This window comes from Blennius ocellaris (genome assembly GCF_963422515.1).
Source record: "Blennius ocellaris genome assembly, chromosome: 19".
NCBI classification, from domain to species: Eukaryota; Metazoa; Chordata; class Actinopteri; order Blenniiformes; family Blenniidae; genus Blennius; species Blennius ocellaris.
In genome coordinates, this window is record NC_137668.1 from 19819916 (window position 1) to 19839219 (window position 19304).

General features: G+C 40.6%; 1 protein-coding gene across 1 annotated transcript in view; it reads right to left on the bottom strand.

Annotated features, from left to right (window-relative positions):
* gpr158a (G protein-coupled receptor 158a) overlaps window positions 1–19304 on the bottom strand; it is a gene marked incomplete at both ends in the record, with an annotated part of 67773 nt that overhangs the window by 12177 nt on the left and 36292 nt on the right. Inside the window, 3 exon segments of the mRNA XM_080514904.1 lie at window positions 343–452; window positions 16008–16076; window positions 17971–18197. Coding sequence (XP_080371030.1) covers window positions 343–452; window positions 16008–16076; window positions 17971–18197 — 406 coding nt within the window.

Below are 19304 nucleotides of genomic sequence, written 5' to 3' on the forward strand. Positions count from 1 at the left end.
CTCCCCGCGTGACTCTCGCCAACCATCACTCAGCACTTCGTTATACGCCGAGATCATTTTCAGCCAAAGTTCCCCGTGTTCGCTTAATTACTTTACCTCTGCAATTCTTTTCTCTCCCTAATGAGACTGAGCAGCCGCCCCACAACACGTACAAATGTGTAGTCTGGTGATGAAGTAGCCGAGAAACCTGCAGCCTCAACACTTCACGAGGCTCTTACTTAAACCAGGAATTAAGACGTAAGACGCTGTCTAATTGCACCTTCAAGTCATCGGTGAAATCCAATTGGCATTTCCCACGATGGATAACAAAGTTGGACGAATGTGGGGCTGCGAGCGCAGTACCTGTACAGCTTAAGAGTCAGGGTCCCGTAAACGGTAGCGAAACCCAGCAGTCGAACCCAGCGCAGCAGGATGCAGCGGAAAACACTCGGCTGGAAGTAGAGGATCCCGACCTGTGAAAAGACAGAACAAAACAAAACAGAGGACGGATAAGAAGAAGAGCTACCCGACTGTGAGAGTTTTCCATCTAAATGATAATGGGCACTCCATCCCGGGGAAATTAAATTCAAAGTCGTGGGAAGTTGCTGGCTCATTGTGCTCTCAGCAGACGGCCCTATAAAGAGTGAAGTGATCTTATTTAACTGTTGGTTTGCGCCAAATCTTCTCCTGTAGAAAGTGCTTTAGTCGGTTTCTGCAGATCTTCACTCATTAAGTTGCCTTCTCATTAGTTAACGAACACTGTGTCACTCATTGACTTCTTCAACTATTTTTTTTATTTTGTTTTAAATCAAGCTACATGCATTTTTGTATGAAATCCAATATCTTTTTTTCACGCAAAAAAGATATTGGAAAATTCTTAAATTTTTCGCATTTCAATCTACAAAGTAAATTCATCAGATAATACCTCAGTTATGATGTTATTAGTTTAACAAGTTGCTTACAAGACGCTCAAACACACTACAAGCTGGAGTAGTTGGCGTGTTTATTGTCATCACAAAGTATTCCCATCGTCACATTTATATTCTGCTTTTTTTGTGGTTACATTTAAATTAAAGACTATGTTGAAGAGGAAATTAAAACAAAAGTTAAAATTGCTTTTAATGGGTGCCATTTACAGTAAGGCTTTCAAAACAACTGCATTGTAAACCTATGAAAGCACACTGTTGGAGAATCAGGAGAATGGCGCATCATGTCGTTTTTATTTATTACAGCTATCTGACCCCAAACATGCCTCATCTTCAATAATTGATTGAACCTAGTTAATACATACATTCGCTTTTCTAGTTTCCCAATCAATATGCACTGAGTTTGTAGGAACATTAAATAAAAATAGTTTGCTCTTTATCCACCCAAACTAAATGCAACATAGAAAGTTTGTATTATGGGCAGAATTGTTTAGCTCCACTATGTCTTGCCGTCTCTCTGCTAAACTGCATCAAACACACTGCCAGGGTACAGCCAGTGCTTTGATATCATTACATGAATACAAGTAAACAAGCCGTTAATGTGCAGTCATTGCATAATACAGCAATTAGCCATGAAACTGTTGACACATGCTGCATATGAGATGTAACCCAGTGTATAGAATGAGAAGGAAATCTCACGGCTTACAATATTTTATGCAACATTTTTCTATTAGTGTCCCTGACACAAAACAATGAAATACACTTTATTTTGGGATCACAAAAATATACCTAAACATGTTAACATCATGAAAGTTTTACTCTTCAGAGCTGGAAGGGAGCATTCGCCAACGTTTGCTACAAAGGCTTAGAAACAGTAGTGAAGCGGCGCCACCAAAAAACAAAACAAACAAAAAAAAAAAAACACTGATGGTCTTCCAAAGACAGAAAAAAAGAGGCACAGACGCACATGCACACAAAAAAACCCAGAGAGAAACAAACATCTGAGGCAACATAATTATCTGTCCGTTGCAGATGTGCAGCGATTTCCCCAGCGGGATTGTTAATGTTAATCGGATTAGCTGAGGCATTAATACGTTCCCTCAGGCAGCAGCGAAGACGCAGGCATGTGGATATTTTCGCTCACTAGGTTTGAGTCAGTTAAGGGACACAAAGGACCCCACGGGAGGAACGGTGGCCCACATCCACGCCTGCTCACAGATGTTAGGCGAGCAAACACGGAAACTTCAGACTCTAACAAAGCGTCCTCCAGTTGAATCAGCCTCGCAAGCGGAACGTGTCAAAGACTCTATAATGAAGGAAGAAGCGATGAATCTTGAAAATGAAAACGCAGAAAGTGAAGCTGCTTCTCAGTGCATTTATTTCTTTTTTTTGGGGGGGAGGAACACAGGAGTTGATAAAGAGGATAGCAGGCCGGGCGAGCACTGAGCAACTCGCTGACGCATGTTTTGGTCCTTGGGGACAGACGAGGGCACAGGTAGATGAGTTAAAAAACGCACCGGAGGGGGAAAACACGACTAGCGAATATCAGGTGGATCAACATCACATGTCGGTTTAAGGCTGGTTGTTGTTTGTGATAAGACAGGAACTGGGAGGTGCGATCGGCAACAGTCTTCCCACGGGGCTCAGCTCCAAATCATCTGAATGAGCCGTCATCAAAAAATGCAAGTTTTTATCGCAATTTAGCGGGTTTCAGATTCTCTCTTAACGGTGGGATCACACCTGCTGGTTATTTTAACCGCACCAAAGCAACGGTGGAAAAGTTCAGTTGTTTTATAACACAAAACATTTTGAGACATGTCGAGATGTGATACCCTTCCCTCCTCCCTCCTAATAAACAATTCTGCAATGTGCTCAGCCCACATCAATCTATAAGACATTAATGATTTTTTTTGACTTCACCACTTGCATGAACAAGATGTTGAGGATTTGTTGTTCGCAGGAAAACACAATGAAGGCACACAAGAAGCTCAAGGGTTGAAATGTTAAACTTAAAATTAACATTGTGAACCAAATAAACATGAATTTTAATTTAAAATAAACACGTTGGCATAACAACACTCAGCTATAGAGTCATAGATTGTAACTCATACTTAACTTTAAGATTTCAACAGTGGAAAACAATATCACCGAAGTGATAAATACGTTATTTTCCAGATAAAACCTTCACCCCGAGTACTGAACCAAATACGCTGGTGGTCAGTGCAGCTCAGGTCACCTCCTAACATTTCAGATTACAACGAGTCTCAGATTCTACCTGTAGTGCTCACTGTGCTGTAACCTAAAACCAATGATCCATCCCCTCTGGACTCTCAGCTCTCAGCATCTCATGTAATGCTACAAGCTATACCCCTCCCTCCTCCACTGTCCTCACCCATTCTCTGACCAGCGTCCAAAATGAAGAATATCCTCCTCACCACTACGGGGGGGGGGGGGGGGGGGGGGGGGGGGGGGGGGGGGGGCAGAGCTGTGACTAAGCACATCTCCCGGAAGGACTTATGAGAAGAACGGCAGCAATTTCTCCAATTTTAGCACAAAAGCAAGCAGTCATTGTCCTCAAGTACCGTCTTGACCTCCTCAGATGCCGCGATGATGCGCTACACAAACTAAAACACACAGACAGACACCATTCCTCCTGGCACTGCACTTCACATCACTAAGGCTTCCTGGAAGCGTCTGGCCCCGAGCCTCAGACAGGTTTCTCTTAACGCCAGCGTGCATAAAGAGTAAGATCAGTTTCTGCCCGCCTTCTCTTTTAAAACCTTCCATTAATAATCAATGCTAAGTGCTGGGAATCTTGGATCCCGTACTGTGGGAAAGGAAAAGGATTGAGTGTTATTCAAGAATATGCACGTGTGTGTGTGTGTGTGTGTGTGTGTGTGTGTGTGTGTGTGTGTGTGTGTGTGTGTGTGTGTGTGTGTGTGTGTGTGTGTGTGTGTGTGTGTGTGTGTGTGTGTGTGTGTGTGTGTGTGTGTGTGTGTGTGTGTGTGTGTGTGAGAGAGAGAGAGTTGATGCAGAAGGAGGGATTGAAAGGATTGGATCTTTGTATAACAATCTAATGGACATCAATATCAAGGAGGCAATTATCAGCTAATCTTGAGCCACTGCTGCCACGCACCCCCCCCCCCCCCCCCCCCCCCCCCCCCCCCCCCCCCCCATCCACCCCCCACCCCGGTATGTCCTGTCTCAGTTACAGCATTGTAAAGGTTACTGGAAATGTGAATTCCAAATGTGCATTTTTCACAGTTTTGAAAATATCAAACATCACAGTTTGAGAATATAAAAAGTAGCACAATTTAAATGCAACTGCGGGTTGATCCTCAATGTTATTTATCTCTTGGTCCAGTCAGCATGCTCCACTAAACACCGCAACCTGCCTGCACATTCACCCTTCATCCAGAAAAACACAATCTCAGAAAGACACACAAAAATATGATTCAACTGTAGGAAGTTGTAGAAGTGCACAACGGCACATTTGAGGCAGTGCTGGATGTGTAAGCGGCTGACAGAAGCACTCCTCCACACCTTATTTTACCCTGGAGTCCTGGTTTCAGCTTTTTTTTTTTATTAATATGAAATTATTTATCACCAACCTTCTGCCCAGGACAACCTCCTCCTTACTTGTCGTTAAAGGAGGACATTCAGACTGCATGGTAGCAGGAAAAAGGAGTGACCTAATAAATTATTGAGTTATTTAAATATTTATCATGTTGTAGACAATTTGGAAACCACCATCAGATTCAATGTAACTGTATTTGTATGGTGAAGATAGACAAACAGACACAGCCAATCACAACAGGCCCAGATCATTGGAGTTATTACTGTTCATTCTAACAAGGAAATTAAACACAAAATTCTGATTTATTTGGCCTCATATGTGTGGAGGAACTACAGGCTATTATCAGGCTTTGAATAGAACAAAACTAAAGTATCCTGAAGGAATAACAATTTTTGTATGTAGGTCTGATCACAGTTGTGGATAAAATCTTGGTTTTTTTTAATAGTTATTATATATTATTTACTTATGCTTGAACTCTTCACAAAGGTTTTGTATAGACTTAAATTTTTTAAGTACAGTACATAGTTTTATACTGGGTTTTATACTTCAGTGTACCATTCGGAGCAAATGTTTGCATTTTCTTCTGAAAAGATCTTTATGTAAAACAGCAGCAGAAACGTTGTAAGCAGGTAACTGAATTAAATTAATGTTGCTGTCAAGAGGACTTGGTGAGTTCAGTATCACAGACCCTGATCTAAATATCAAAATGATATGATTCCTCCCTGTTGTATGAATTTATAGACATTCCAGTACCAAATGTTGTTGTTTATGTCTGCCTGTACTAAATAACAAAACACCCCACTCAGCAATCCAGCCGCATCAACGCCTATTAAAGTTCTCCCGAGTCCAGTGGAAGCTGTAAACTAGCATTGCCCAACACACCAGGCTTAATTTAAACTGAGTGCACTTTCTGGAGCTTGTCGATGGATTTAGACGTCCCGACCATGCAGCAGATGCTGTGGCACATTTGTTTGTGTTCTCATGGAGGACGACATGTAGCAGAGCGAGTTAGCAGGTGGGTGATCCACGGCTTGCTTTATACCATGTGACAAGGAGATACAGTGTTTACTAAGTTAATGCCTCTTTGTGCAGATAATTCAAGACTGAAGCAGCTTGTTTAAAAAAGGGAGGGAGAAAAGTGAAAGAGAAAGGAATAAATTATATAACATGGCACTTCTATGTTGTGACATGTGACTTGTCACCGTGGGGCTTATTTAAATAACAAAAGGCGTTAAAGGGAAATGCTTAAGGGGTGAGAAACGCCAGCAGGTACGGAACAAAAAACCCAGAAAATTTACATGACTGACATGTCTGATCCATCATAACAGCACTAAAAGGGCTGTTAAAATGACTTGAGTCTGAGAGACAAACATGACATCAGCAAGATTCACCCGCTCACCCATTTACTTCAATCAACACTCACTTAATTTGTGGTTTTCTCTTGCTCCTAATAATCGCTCATTTCAGCACCGACCAGCTGGCTGCACGCCGGCGTCCAGCGAGTCGGTTACCCACTGGAAGAGAGTCTCCGTCGACGTGCCGGTGACGCAGGCCAGCCAGGTGTGGCGAGAGCAGCACACTCAACTCTTAACTTTTCTGCTTCAGTTACAGTTTCAAGACATGGTTTCAGAAAAAGAATACCTAAGCTTGACTTTTTTTTTTTTTGGTCCAGTCTGCTGGTGAAGTAGCTTCAACACCTAAATAGATGCACCACCATCATTTTGTGCAAGGATGCTTTAGATAATTAACTTCCGAGGGCATAAAAAGGACATTTACAACAAGTAAGACTTTTTACAAAAGGGGCGGGTGATTTCTTTTATTAAAATAATGCAATTAGCAGTGGAGCATTAAGAAGCAGGACTGTGTAATTAGGCTGTAATGTGTTGACAATAAAAATGCTAATGTGGAATTGAAAGGTTTTCAATGGAAAAGGTGAAAGCTCAAGGGATTGACCCCCCCCCCCCACCCCCCTACCATGAAGGTCAGATTCTCTCAGCTATTGATCACATGAGAAGTCAGACCTCTCCTTCAGCGCTTGCAAATGAGCAGGCTGTTCTTCATATAAATAGTAGAAACACAGAACTGTACTTTTGTTCTATCGAACTGAATTTTAGCAGTTACTCGTAGCTTCACTGTGTTGTTATGTTTGAAGTTTTAACCTTTAGGCCTCACATTAGCTAATTTGTATTACAAAAAAAAGGAATATTACATTAACGTAGACATTAAGTAAACAAGTATATAACAGGTGCCATTTTCTAACGCAGCCTCGTTTGCAGACATTTGCAATATCTTTTCCTATTAAAGTAAAAACTTTTAACTTGTAACTGCTAAAAAAACAACAACACTTTTTCCTCTAAGGCTCATTGACAATGATGTCTTTTATTCTGAAAATACAGGAAATCTGAAATTGGACCAAATTTCATCTGAGGATGTGAGGCCAACCTCAGTTAGGATTATGAGCCGAAGGCTCTGTTTACTCGACAATGGTGCTCGGAGCCAATGAAAACGCAAATTATTGGAAATGGTTCACAAGGTGGAATTGGAAGTAGATGGACAATAACAATAATGTTAAATAAACAGTTTTAAATAGTTTAAAGTAAATTGCCGATTACTGTAGAGCCACAGAAATAGAAATAGTAGAGAACAGAACAGCTTTATTGTCATTATATCTCACATATAATCAGGCCACAGGTACTTCTCAGCTTGTGCATCATAAGAAATCTTGACAAATTGTACATATAATATAAATAGAACACATAAGACCAATTATAAGATAATCATGAAGTGGATAGCATGTGATGGAGATTAAGACATTAATGTCCAGGTCAACAGTTATTTAATAATCTGATAATCCACAGATAAAAACTGTTTAATAATATGGATGAGTGACCCTTCATCCACATTTGCCAAATGACGGCCTTCTGTACTGGACCACAATACTGGATCACGTTGTAAAAACGTACCTCATAAAAAGGCTGTTAGCTGTCGTTTCAAAGTATAAAAAGTTGTTTGTAGAGGTTTGTAGTCTGATCTGAAAACGGATGTTTGCTGAGCCTGTACACAAAGTGGATGCGAGCATAAAAATCTTAAAAACCAAAATAGTTTGTTTGAAGACATATTTTTTGTGAGTGCCCAGCTGAGTTTCGAAAAAATTAATTCTCTTAAATTGCAATAATGTTCGATCTGCACTTGTTTCTAATAAATAAATACTACAGCCAAACCGGTCTGGATTATATAAAAGTGCTCATGAGAATGGATAATCAAATTAATTAATAGCCACTCGTCTACAAGTGTTTCACACACAGTTATACAAAACAGATTTCATGCCAAGTCGCACCTGATGGCTGAAAAGAACAGTTACTGAAATGCAAGTGTTGTTGCTGTTTCTGAAAAACATTTTCCTTATTATTCAGTCTGACTGTGGCTTTTGAATGAGTGAAAAAGAAGGCAAAGATCATGTGACCCAAAGTGTTTTAACAGCTACAGTCCTAAGATCCTTGTGAGGTTGATTTTCTTTTTAATGGGAACACAGAAAGCAAATTCACCAAAAGGACATTTGGGGATGACTTTGGACTTTCTCTTTTTCTCTTTTTATGAATTCGGTGAAGCTGCAGTGAAAACTTTTAAAATTGGTTTAGTTACATCACTGTTTACTGGATCATACACTAATTTAAAATTTTCATTAGGCAGATGTAATAAATGTCAGTTTCAAAAAATAGCTGAGGGCTCGAGGAGTTTAATTATGCCTGGGTTAGACCTAGTAAAAATGTGAAATTATAGTCTGAATGGTGAGTTATTTTCAGGGTTGGCAGCATTGACAAGCGGAGGAGCGACTTCATACTAATGGAGCACTTACTGGAATGAAAATGCCAAAATAAAACATTGTATATTAGTCATCTGTCAATAAGGCAGCACAAACATCACTTTTTTTAGAGCAAAAAAACAACCGGAGAATCTGAAACCGTTAGCTTGTCCCAGTCAAAAGAACAGGCAGTGCTGAAATTCAGCCTTTTGTTATCGCAGTTTCTTTGGAAACTGCAGCCAGCTAAAAGGGAGAAAGAAAAAAAAAAAAAAGAATTTCAGCCATTTAGTGTGTCTGTCTCCATCTGAGTGCAGAATGGGATGGTGCAGCCTCGGGAATCATTCTGTCACAACAAAGCTCTCGCGCTACTTTTGATGCTTTCACGCGAAATAGTGACAGCCATCCGGTCCAGCCGTGACCCACTCTTTCTGGTCATCGTCTCCCCTTCATTCCTGAACGCCTCTCTTTTTTTTCTCTCTCTCTAATCTATCCAACACCTCCTGTAGGAGTCGGTGGCTGGAGGCGGGGGCAGAGAAGAGGTGGGATATTGTAATAGCAATGGATCCATTTTTATATGAAAGCTGACACTCACCACCACATTGGGGGGAGGGGGTGGGGGGGTGGTGGTGGTGGTGGTAATGGTTTCTTCTCTCTTCCCGCTGCTCCCCGAGGTGGGCCGGGTGTAAATTACATCCAGCTCGGCCTCTGCAGTCAAGACCGGAGCTGACTCGCATCCGCCTCCCACAACTCCCTTCCCTCCTCGTCGACAGCGAGATCCTGAGAGATGTCCCCATCTTGCCAGGGCACAGAGAGACCAATCAGCGAAGGGGGGGGGGGGGGGGGGGGGGTCGCCTGCCTACATGTGACCTTGTTATTCCTTTTCCAATCTCCCACACTTGCGATCGCCCCGCTTGAATAAGTGGAGAGAGAACACTCTGGCTGCGGCGGTGCATCCTGAAACAGGATGCGTGTTTTGGGTAGACTCCTCGGGATTTTGAGGGAAGAGAAAGAGGAGTGGAAGCTGTGAGAGCGCAAAGTAACTCTCCAGATCCACTCAAGTCAGATTGAAAGTGTCAGAGCAGCCCGGATGGAAGGCAGGGCAGACCAGAGCAGAGCCAGGCAGAGAAACGCCTGGCAGACCATGTTTCATGGCCTGTCAGGTCAGGATATATTATCCCTCGGCCGTACTCTTTCTCATCAGCCCCCCTGATGTGCTGTGAAGCCCTGCCTGCCTGCCTGCCTGTCTGCGTGCCACCCAGGGCAAAGCCCCTTGATTTGGGCTGAGATGGCACCTTGCTTCAAACAAGCAGCGGGACAATGCTGAGCTAAGGGAAGGTGAAGAGACAGAGAACGAGGAAAGCTATACCCAGAAGACCACAGCTTAAACTGCTGAAGTTTTTTTCCCCGAGTACGGACTCATACAATCTTTATCCCCAAGGAAAAGATTCACTTTCCAGTCGGAGGTGGAGTGACATAATCCCACACTCATTTTCTCGTGACTCCAAATTCACAAGATCAGTTATATTAAATATGTAGGAAGGAACAACACTTGTCATTTGTCAGATGTTTCAGTCTCCTGGGGCTTAATCTGACACCTGGCGCAATGCAGCACCAGGCACAGAGCGAGAACAAGTGTCTTTGGAAGTGTCAGACTGATGCAGCTGTCATTTTCCTGTCCACGGCTTGTGTCATAATGTGCATCCATGGAAGCGTTGGTCTGGTAAAGAAAAAAATTAGTTTTTTCTTGGGAACATTTTTCTGCATCTTTTGTTCAAAAATGACCATTCAAATTATATTGTAACACAGAAATCTGCAATCAACAAATGAAGCACGCATCCTTATGTGATCACATATTGTTTGAAATAGATACTTAAAATATTTTATTTTTCCAAACTGGGCTAATGTATGTATGTGTTACCTGCCAACACAGTAAAGACTGATAAATGTATTCGCACAAGCAATAACCATGTAAAATGACAATATGAAGTGATTTCCTTTAAGATAAAAGGACTTATATTGATCCATCCACCCATCCTGCTTCACATCCTGTTCAAGGTCATGGGGTGTTAATGGGTAGATAAAACAAAACCAGCTGACTATGAGCAACGGAAGTGGACAAGACAAACACAATCTCTCTCTCTCTCTCTCTCTCTCTCTCTCTCTCTCTCTCTGAAGCAATTTAGCATCACCAATTAATCTGTGATGCATGTTTTGGGACTGTGGGAGGAAACTGACACAGGGAGAACATGCAAACGGTCAGCTAATACAGCCACCGGTCGGTATTTTAACCGGGGCAGAACATGAAAACTCCATAAAGAAATGCCCCTAATTTGACTAAAGCTGTTAAAATGTACAGGCCTGCTCTAACCTGCAGAAAGACAGTTCAGGAAAATAACATTATCTTTGGTTTGTAATCACCACATATCGTTTTTTTTAATTTATTTTCCTAAACAACATATTGCCCTGAAAGAGGCATCTGATGAGACTGTAGAAGTTCCACGATGCCTCTAATTTAATTTTTTTGATTAAACCCCCACTGCTAAGTTAATGTAATGAAACAGATGGGGGGAAAAAAAGGAAGATTTCTTCTCTGCTATGCGAGCCCCCACAAATGAAGATAGCTCATCTAAAAATATTGATTATGTGTGCAAACAGTTTTACAGCCAGTGGCCTCAACAGACATAAATGCTGCATTCCCAGTAGTACATGAGGTAATCTCCACTCTATTGTCCAATTAATACAACATGAAGCTTCGTCTGAAAGACACCAAAGAAGATCTGGGCAGTTAACGCGAGCGGTGAAATTAAGTGCGGGTAGAAGAGATGTGGAGGAGAACCACAGAAACGCATCAACTGATCATTTAATGAGAGCGGAGGGAAATGTGATTAACCAGTGATCTCCGCAAGCGCAGTGTGCAAAACACACCGCGGCAGCAAACACTGCGCAACAAAGGCTGTTGCCAAGAGTATGAGCGATCGGTCGTGTATCATTGCGATTGCATATGCATGAAAGTGTATGAATGTATGAGCAGCAGCGCGGGAGGCGTGGAGTGTGTTACACAGGAAGAGAAGGACTGCGGCAGTCTCTGGGGTGATGTGCAGCACAGCACACACAGATGGGAAGCAGATAAATCTCATATTTGCTCTGTTCACATGTGGTAAACTCACAAGTGCCTTGATTTTTTCTTTTTTTAATTTCAGCTTCTTTAAAGATACAAGAATCCATCCGTAACATAAGATAGCTGTGGGGGGAACTTCATTTTGCCAGTGGAAAAGACTTTTTGTATGACATAATTCAAGAAGAGATACGTATGGTATAGAAAAACGTAAATGTACCAACCAATCAGGAAATAGTGCCATCGTTTTGCTACGAGAATTCTTTGGGGGGGGGGGGGGGTGTTATGGACAGAACTGAAGCCTTCAAATTTTGACAATAATCAGCATAATGTTCACTTTACCTTGCATTCACTACATCAAATCAACGCACCCGCCTTTACCTTCGCGTTGTTACCAGTTATGTTACTAAATATTATAAAAATATGTCACTAATTGATCACAGTCTATGATAAAGTATTGAAGCATTTCCAGGTTTTAACTATTTTAGCAAGAGGTGAGAAAAGTAGGACTAAATCATGAAACATCAGATTAAATGTGAACAAGAATGATTTTACAGGTGATTGTTCCTTAAAATGCTGAATCTCTTCTGGAGGCTATAGGGCAGCATGTAAAGTAAAAATGACGTAATATGATGATCTTTTATTGCCACGACGGGTAAAATGCAATCTCACTATCAACATAGGCTCTCTGGGCAAAGGAGCCAAACCGTATACAACAAAAGTGCAGGATGCACCATACGAACAATTTAATATCACAACAAGAACATGCAAACTCAAGAAATGCACCACCATAGGGTTTACGGGTAAAAATGACTTAATTGACGGGCTTATTGGAATTGAATTGTGAAGTTTCTATCAGCCATGAGGTGAAAACGTGACTCACTGTATATCTGACTGGTCTAGGTGGGATTAGAAACAACCAAAACAAACAAAATAAGAAAAGGATAAAGACAGGAATGGTGTGCTCCTCTTTGGTCAACTCCATCACTCTTCCTCTCTCCTTTGGCACTCTCTGTTCCTTCCTCCTTCCTGCTTCTATTTCACGGCGTGGGGGGTTGGGGGGGGGGGGCTGAAGTTTATTGCATGTGACACACTTGGGAGTGAAGTGGTGGGGGCGGTGGTGGTATTGCGTTACTCAACAAAGCAGAAAAGCAGAATGCCATGGCAGCAGGATGAGCTGCATCTCACGCTGCTGCTTAATAACAGCGAAATTATTTAAAATAGAAACGGCGACGGCGGAATATTTCTGAATCTATATTTAGATTGGGAGCGATGCGTCTCACCCTCGCAGCCGCGGCTCATGTGCGATTCACAGGGGAGACATGGAAATGCGTCAGGGTGGAGATCAATCCAGCGTGCCGCACGGGGCGATGCAGAATGGTGCTGTTTTCACATGATCGAGCCAAAGATATTATATTACCAAAACAAGCTTGGAGAGGTTCACAGAGGCAAATCTCACTACATTTACTCCACACAAAAAAACGAACAAAAAAACCCCCACTTTAATGAGGTGGGATTTATGGTAGGAGCTATAAAGTCAAGTTCCCTTGTGCAACCTTTTTTTTTTTTTTTAACAAACCACCTATTTTTAGCCTACGCTGCCATCACTACACGAGTGGGATACAGGAATATCATCTGCTATTCATTTATTCACTAACCAATAACCTGACTCACAGGCTTGCTTTCACTCTGCAAATTTCAAACATTATTACTTTCCAGGACCTTGTCGCGGCAAATTGCATTGATTAGCCGGCTCTAAATCAGTTGGCTTTAATTACATTTACCTTGTATTGCTTGGCTAAGCATAAAGCGCTGCATGATTGCAACTAAATTGCAATTAGCAAAAGCTCCAAGCAGCCACGAGGAAGACATGATGGCAGTTTCATGTAAATCTGTGGTATGTGGGTGTCGGACAGACTTTCATCATCTGCAAAAAGCAAAAAAATGAGACTGTACAGAAGTTGGTACATAAAAAGGTCACGGATCAGCGTGAGGTTTTTTTTTTAATTTTTTTTTAAGGATTAGGCAAGCCGTCATAGTTAGTTTTTGGGTGGACAAAAAGAAAGAAGACATTTATTAGTCTTGTTTGTAGCCAAAATGGGTCATGCTCATAGAACAAGTAATATTTCAGCAAGGTTGAGGGACTCGCTTTAAGACAATACATCTCGGTTTGAGTTGTATTTTAGAAGAAACAAGGCTTATATTACATTTCATAAATTTTTCAAGCTGAGGTGTTATTTGTATAACATAGATAATCTTGATTTTAGCATTTGTGGTTTATTCTAAGACACCAAGCGTGAAAATACTTGTGAAATTCAGCTTGAAATGCGTTTTCCCCTGCTAATTCTAAGATCTCCAGATTTGAAATCACGTCTTATTTCAAGAAATCTTACAAACACAATGTTCACTTGTTCTGTTAGCACATACAAGGAAGAATTCCAGAGGAAGAAGAAGAAGGGAAACAGTCATCACGGACGACAAAAGTGGTGGGAAACAATGTCGATGGATAAAAATAGCAGATGGCAGTAATGCAACTTTATTGATGATTTATTGACTGCCATTAAACCGAAGAAGAAGATGAGGATGATTTTTTTTCACTTATTTGAACGAAAAATGAAGTAAGATGTTTTTCTGTTTTGTTTTGCTTTGAGAAGGGCATTTTTTTACACTGTATCTTTAAAAAATAAATAAAAAACAAACAGCTAAATTACTGGTTTCCAACTTTTTTCTGTGAGAAGGCCATCCCCTAAAAATCTCTCAGAAAGCCTGTGGATCTCCTCCTGATATGCCAAAACGAACAGTAAAGCCCAAAAATGGACACACCGATCTTTCGAAAACTTACAAAGGCAAGGATTTTACAACAGAAGTAAAGGTTTCCAAGGTCTGATTTTGATCGTAAGAATGATCAAAGAACCCCAGGGGGAAATGCTGGCGAAAGGAAACAGTACAAATGTTCTTTATTGCCCCCAATGTATTTGGAACATTTTCCTGTTTTCACTTCAGACAGAAAGTGGAGTAACATTTATCAAATGGACCCACAGGGGGCGGCCAGTGTAACAGAGAACTTGCACTTTAAGTCCCTGTGCTGTCAAGCAAATTTATAGCCTATAATATAGCGCCACCTTAACCCCCCTTACTTTAAAGGGATAAAGACGTCTCATCTTTCTGAAAATAACATGAAAATATAATAGCCTGATATTCTGTATTTATTGTCAAATTAGCTGAATTTATTTGGGTGGATCATTTTGATAATCCTGAATCTGTTGGTGTTTGATAAAAACCTGATTTTCACACAAATCAATGTTGCTGAACTAACTGAGGACAAATGTAAAATAGCTTACGGTGAATTGGTGAATCTTGATCTTCATGTGGCGTTAAAGTAAGTTTATTATGAAACATGGTCCAGAAATCTTTGTTTTGTGAACAACAGATTGTTTGGAATAAGAAAAATATCGATATATAGACTTTTTTTTTGTTTAGCAATATATTCTTTTTAACCTATAATGACATACAAATAAGTTCTCAGGATGCTTTCCTATTGCAGGACGGCAGTGAGATCTTGCATCATTTTTAACATCTGCTGTCATATAACTGTTGGCATCCTTGTCTTTTCCATTGCTGTGATCCCCCCAAGCTAAATTTAAATGTGAAAACATTTTAAAAACTCTTCAAAGTAAAAATAATAAGAAATATTTAATAAACCGCCAATTTATCGCCAGTTTTTCTTAGATTTGACATTTTTTCGTGTTGTTAATTATCACATGTTATACTGATGTTGATAGTGCTTTTATCAAAAACCAACCATCAAGTGATTGCGAGTATAGGATGAGACAATTATCATGTTTGCTGATGACACCACCTTAGTAGGACTGACATCGAATGACACAATAAGAAGAAATTCAGCATTCACAGCCAATAAGCACACTGTGGAAGTACAGGGCATGAAGATCTTTAAACCTCTGGATTTTCAACATCTCGGCTGATCTCACATCGACTATAAATGTCTGCCATCGTGTGAAGAAGTCGAAGCAGAGGCTGAAGCTTTATATAGCAGGGGGCAGTGAGGGGGGGGGGCTGCAGATCATAAACTGACCCCAATGATCAATTTGATAGGAATCCCCAAGGGGAGTAGTTAATTGGAAATAAAGAGAAGCAGGGTGGAGAAACCTTCCTGGATTTATGCGTCTAAATGAACGCAGCCTGTGTGACACAGCGTGTGTGGCTGGTCAACAGATGGTGGCGTTGACGGGCTGCTGGTTCATTGGCCGGGACTGTGTTCTGTTAGCAGGGGGGTCACCAACATGCCCTGGGTTGTTTGTCTCCGCCACTCCACTTTTATCACCCTTCGTGTTCTGCTTCAAATGGAGTCCTGATAAGCTTTCGCATTCACCTTAATGCTTTAAGTTACGGGCTTGGCATTGTACTGTCAGAACAATCTCTGATTGGAAACTCAGTTTCAACATGAATGAGCAACATGGTGAACTGAAGGTCAAACTTAATGTCAGCTTTCAGTCAAGGAGACTTCGGGCTCACAAGAGCACAGCACATAGATGATCAACAAACAAGAAATTCCACGCGAGCGCGCACACATAAGTGCCTCGGGCTCACCGGAAAGTAGAGAAGCAGCGCTCCGCACAGGATGGCCTCCAGCAGGACGAGACCTGACGCTCTGATACTCTGCCAGAAGAGAGAGAGATACAACCACTGTTAAATGTGACATTTACACACGTGACAACCTGGATGCTTTTTAGATCCGCTTCATCCCATCAGACGAACATTTTCAATTTCTTCTCTTCTTTAGGCTCTGCTTTCATATTTCAGCCTTTAGTTCACGAGAAAATAAGTTTAACTTTCCAGTTCATTCACAGGAAAACATCTGTCTTGTGTTTTTTTTGGTTCTTGCTTCTGACCAAAGGAGCGATTTTGACTCACTTACAAATTACATTTGTCTGAAGCTGCAAAACAAATTTAACCTTCAAAACAAAGATAATTAAAAAATGGCAGGAGTTCTGCTTTATTTGTCAATACTGCTGCACAAACGTGCCTTTTGAAAGGAATTCAGCTGAGATCCACAGAAGCCATTTTAATTATTTAACTGTTTTAGCATTCTTTTAAGCAGTTTTTAAGTTAAAAAGGAGTGTTTTTGTGAAAGGTTAGAGTTATCTCATGTACTGTGATGTACGAATCTAAGCATATTGCTGCTGGTCATGGAATTAGTCAAAAATCTGTTCATGTAAAAGTTTTAAAACTTAGACAATGAATTGAAAGAAGGTAAAATGCTCCAAAAGGCTTTGAAAAACTGCAGCATTGATAACGATCTGTGGATTTGTCATTGCAAGCAACCGAACCAATAATACTAACAAGGTGTCATTTCATTCATTTTCCATTTATAATACTGAAAATAGCTTCAATTTTCTCAGCAGTGTATTAGTCTCATGCAGAGATATCCATCAAAATGTTTTCATTTACAACATATTTCATGAGCTTTATCAAGAAAATGCGAAATGACCACATAATCGTAAATAATAGTTTAGACAAAATGTATCCTTAAAATGCCCTTTATATTGCAGAAGGGCTCACACAGCGGGCTATCTCAACATTCACATTTAAAAGAGTGAGGCGAGCTTTCATCTGTGTCGGTTGTGCGAGAACAAAACGTATAACGAGCTCCTCCCTCAAGGACTTTTTATAGAAGGGTTCACCATTTTAGACGCTCTTTGTGCACCTCTCATGTAAGATATTTAACGGCATATCGTCCTCTAATTGACAGCCCGCTTGAGGGCGCTTTCAAAGAGCAAGAAGACAGCTGTGCCGCCCATTTATAAATACATACAGAAGAAAACAGAAGCCCTGTTTCTGGAAGACAAGATTAGTGGTGTTTATCTTGTTTAAGATACAATGAAAAATATGAGACCGCAACTCCATAAACCGACTTCTTTATAAAAGTGAATCTTTAATGTATCAGGCCTTCTTTGTAGCTTTACGCTAAAGTTGTGACCAGATTTTGGCTATATTAATCTCGATCCAGTGTTTGAAGATGTCACTCTTGATTAGCTCTGAAGGGTATATTAAAGCCAAACTAAATTCATTTCTCCTTTTAAGTCGAGTATGACACAGATTTTGAGCAGATTATAGAGAATAATAAAAATGCGCAGCACAGAATAAAGACAGAATGCTGTAAGTTTGCCCACGGACTGTTTAACATTTTCCAAACAGATTACACTCTGCGCAGCTGCAAAGCAGAAGGTAGAGGATATATCGCTCAGTGTAGTATTTATAAAGCTGTAAACTTATTCATGAATACAACGCTGATATCACACTCTTCGGCAGAAAAAAAATTGTGATTAAAGTGCACAGAGCTTCTTGAAATTATGTCAAAGGTTTTCTTGTGTTTACAGTGTCACTGAAAGGCCTTAAGGCTTCTACTGCGAGAGTAAATCCTAAAAGAAAGTTTTAAAATATCTCACAACATAAAACTGACTCTCAATCAGCTATTTAACATTAATTTATGCCGGAATGAAACTTTAAAAATCGAGAGTATACCCCCAATGAGTTGTGTGATCATTCGCACCTTATTTCTGCGAAAGTGGTATATGAGCACCATGCTGATGAAAACGATCAGCATGCAGAGGCACTGGAAGGAGACCACGGCCATGCGAAGGGCGCCATCCTCTCGCGCCACGCAGGGGGTGTCGTCCTTGCAGTAGGCGCAACCCTGCCGGCACGGCAGGCAGTCGCTGGAGGATCCTTCGTCTGCATTGGGTCCACTGTCCACAGCTTTTCCCTTTTTCCCCATTTCTGTCAAAAACAAGACAGGGAAAGGCTTAAATTAATCAAAGTGATGAAAACAATTAATGTCCCCTGTGTTATTCATCGATCTGTCGGATGTGGATGCGTGTGGTTTTTAATATCACAAAACCCTTTGGTGAGCTGTTAAAGGTAGGGTTAAGTTGAAAACAGCCAAAACCTTTGATGATCATTAAAACCACAATGATCTTGTTTGTGTGCATGTGTGGTAAGACTGGAATAAGACAAAATATAGTTTTATATGACTACACAGTCTTAACAAAAAGATCATTTCGAAAAGGATAGATAGTTTGAAATAGCATCCCCCTACTGAGCAGCTGTGTTATTTTAACTATTACAATCAGTGATTAAACATTTAAACAAAGTGTAGATTATTTTAAACACAAATGAAATTATGCTACATTAAGAAACCTTGATATTCCAGTCATGATTAAGTACTAATGCAATCTCAACAAACAACGTCAAACCTATTTAAGATAAACAGGCTCAGAAGAATTGGAATTGGAAGCAAAAACTAAAAGAAGCATTTTTGAAGTGCTCATGCATTATATACTACAGTATAAAATAAAAAAAATAAGAAAAAAATACCTAATGAATTGTGAAACTTCACTAACAATTATCCCATATCAAACATTACTGACTTGAATATTTGGATCATTTATTTAAATCACTTACAGTGAATATCATCCAGTTTTAAATAAGCTTGGTGTAAATACACACCAATCAGCCATAACATTAAAACCGAGCTCCAATACTGTGTAGGTCCATCTGTATGAAAGTGCAATGCACTGCGCGTTCTTGACTGAACTTTGACTCTATTGCAAATTGATTGCTTTTCCTTGGTCACACGGCCGTTGATAGGTACTGACCGCGACAGAGCCGAAGAAGATCTGCAATTCTTCAGGAGAGCTGACCCAGTCAATCAGCCGTTCTCATTCTTTTCAAACTAAAATCCTTACATTTTTGCCGTTTTCCTTTTCCATTTTAAAGACAAAATGTACATTTACTGCCTAAGCTGTCCTATTCACTAACAGAGATAACCAGTGCTACTCAATTCACCTGTCAGTAGTCATCATGTTACTGGTCCATATATTTGAG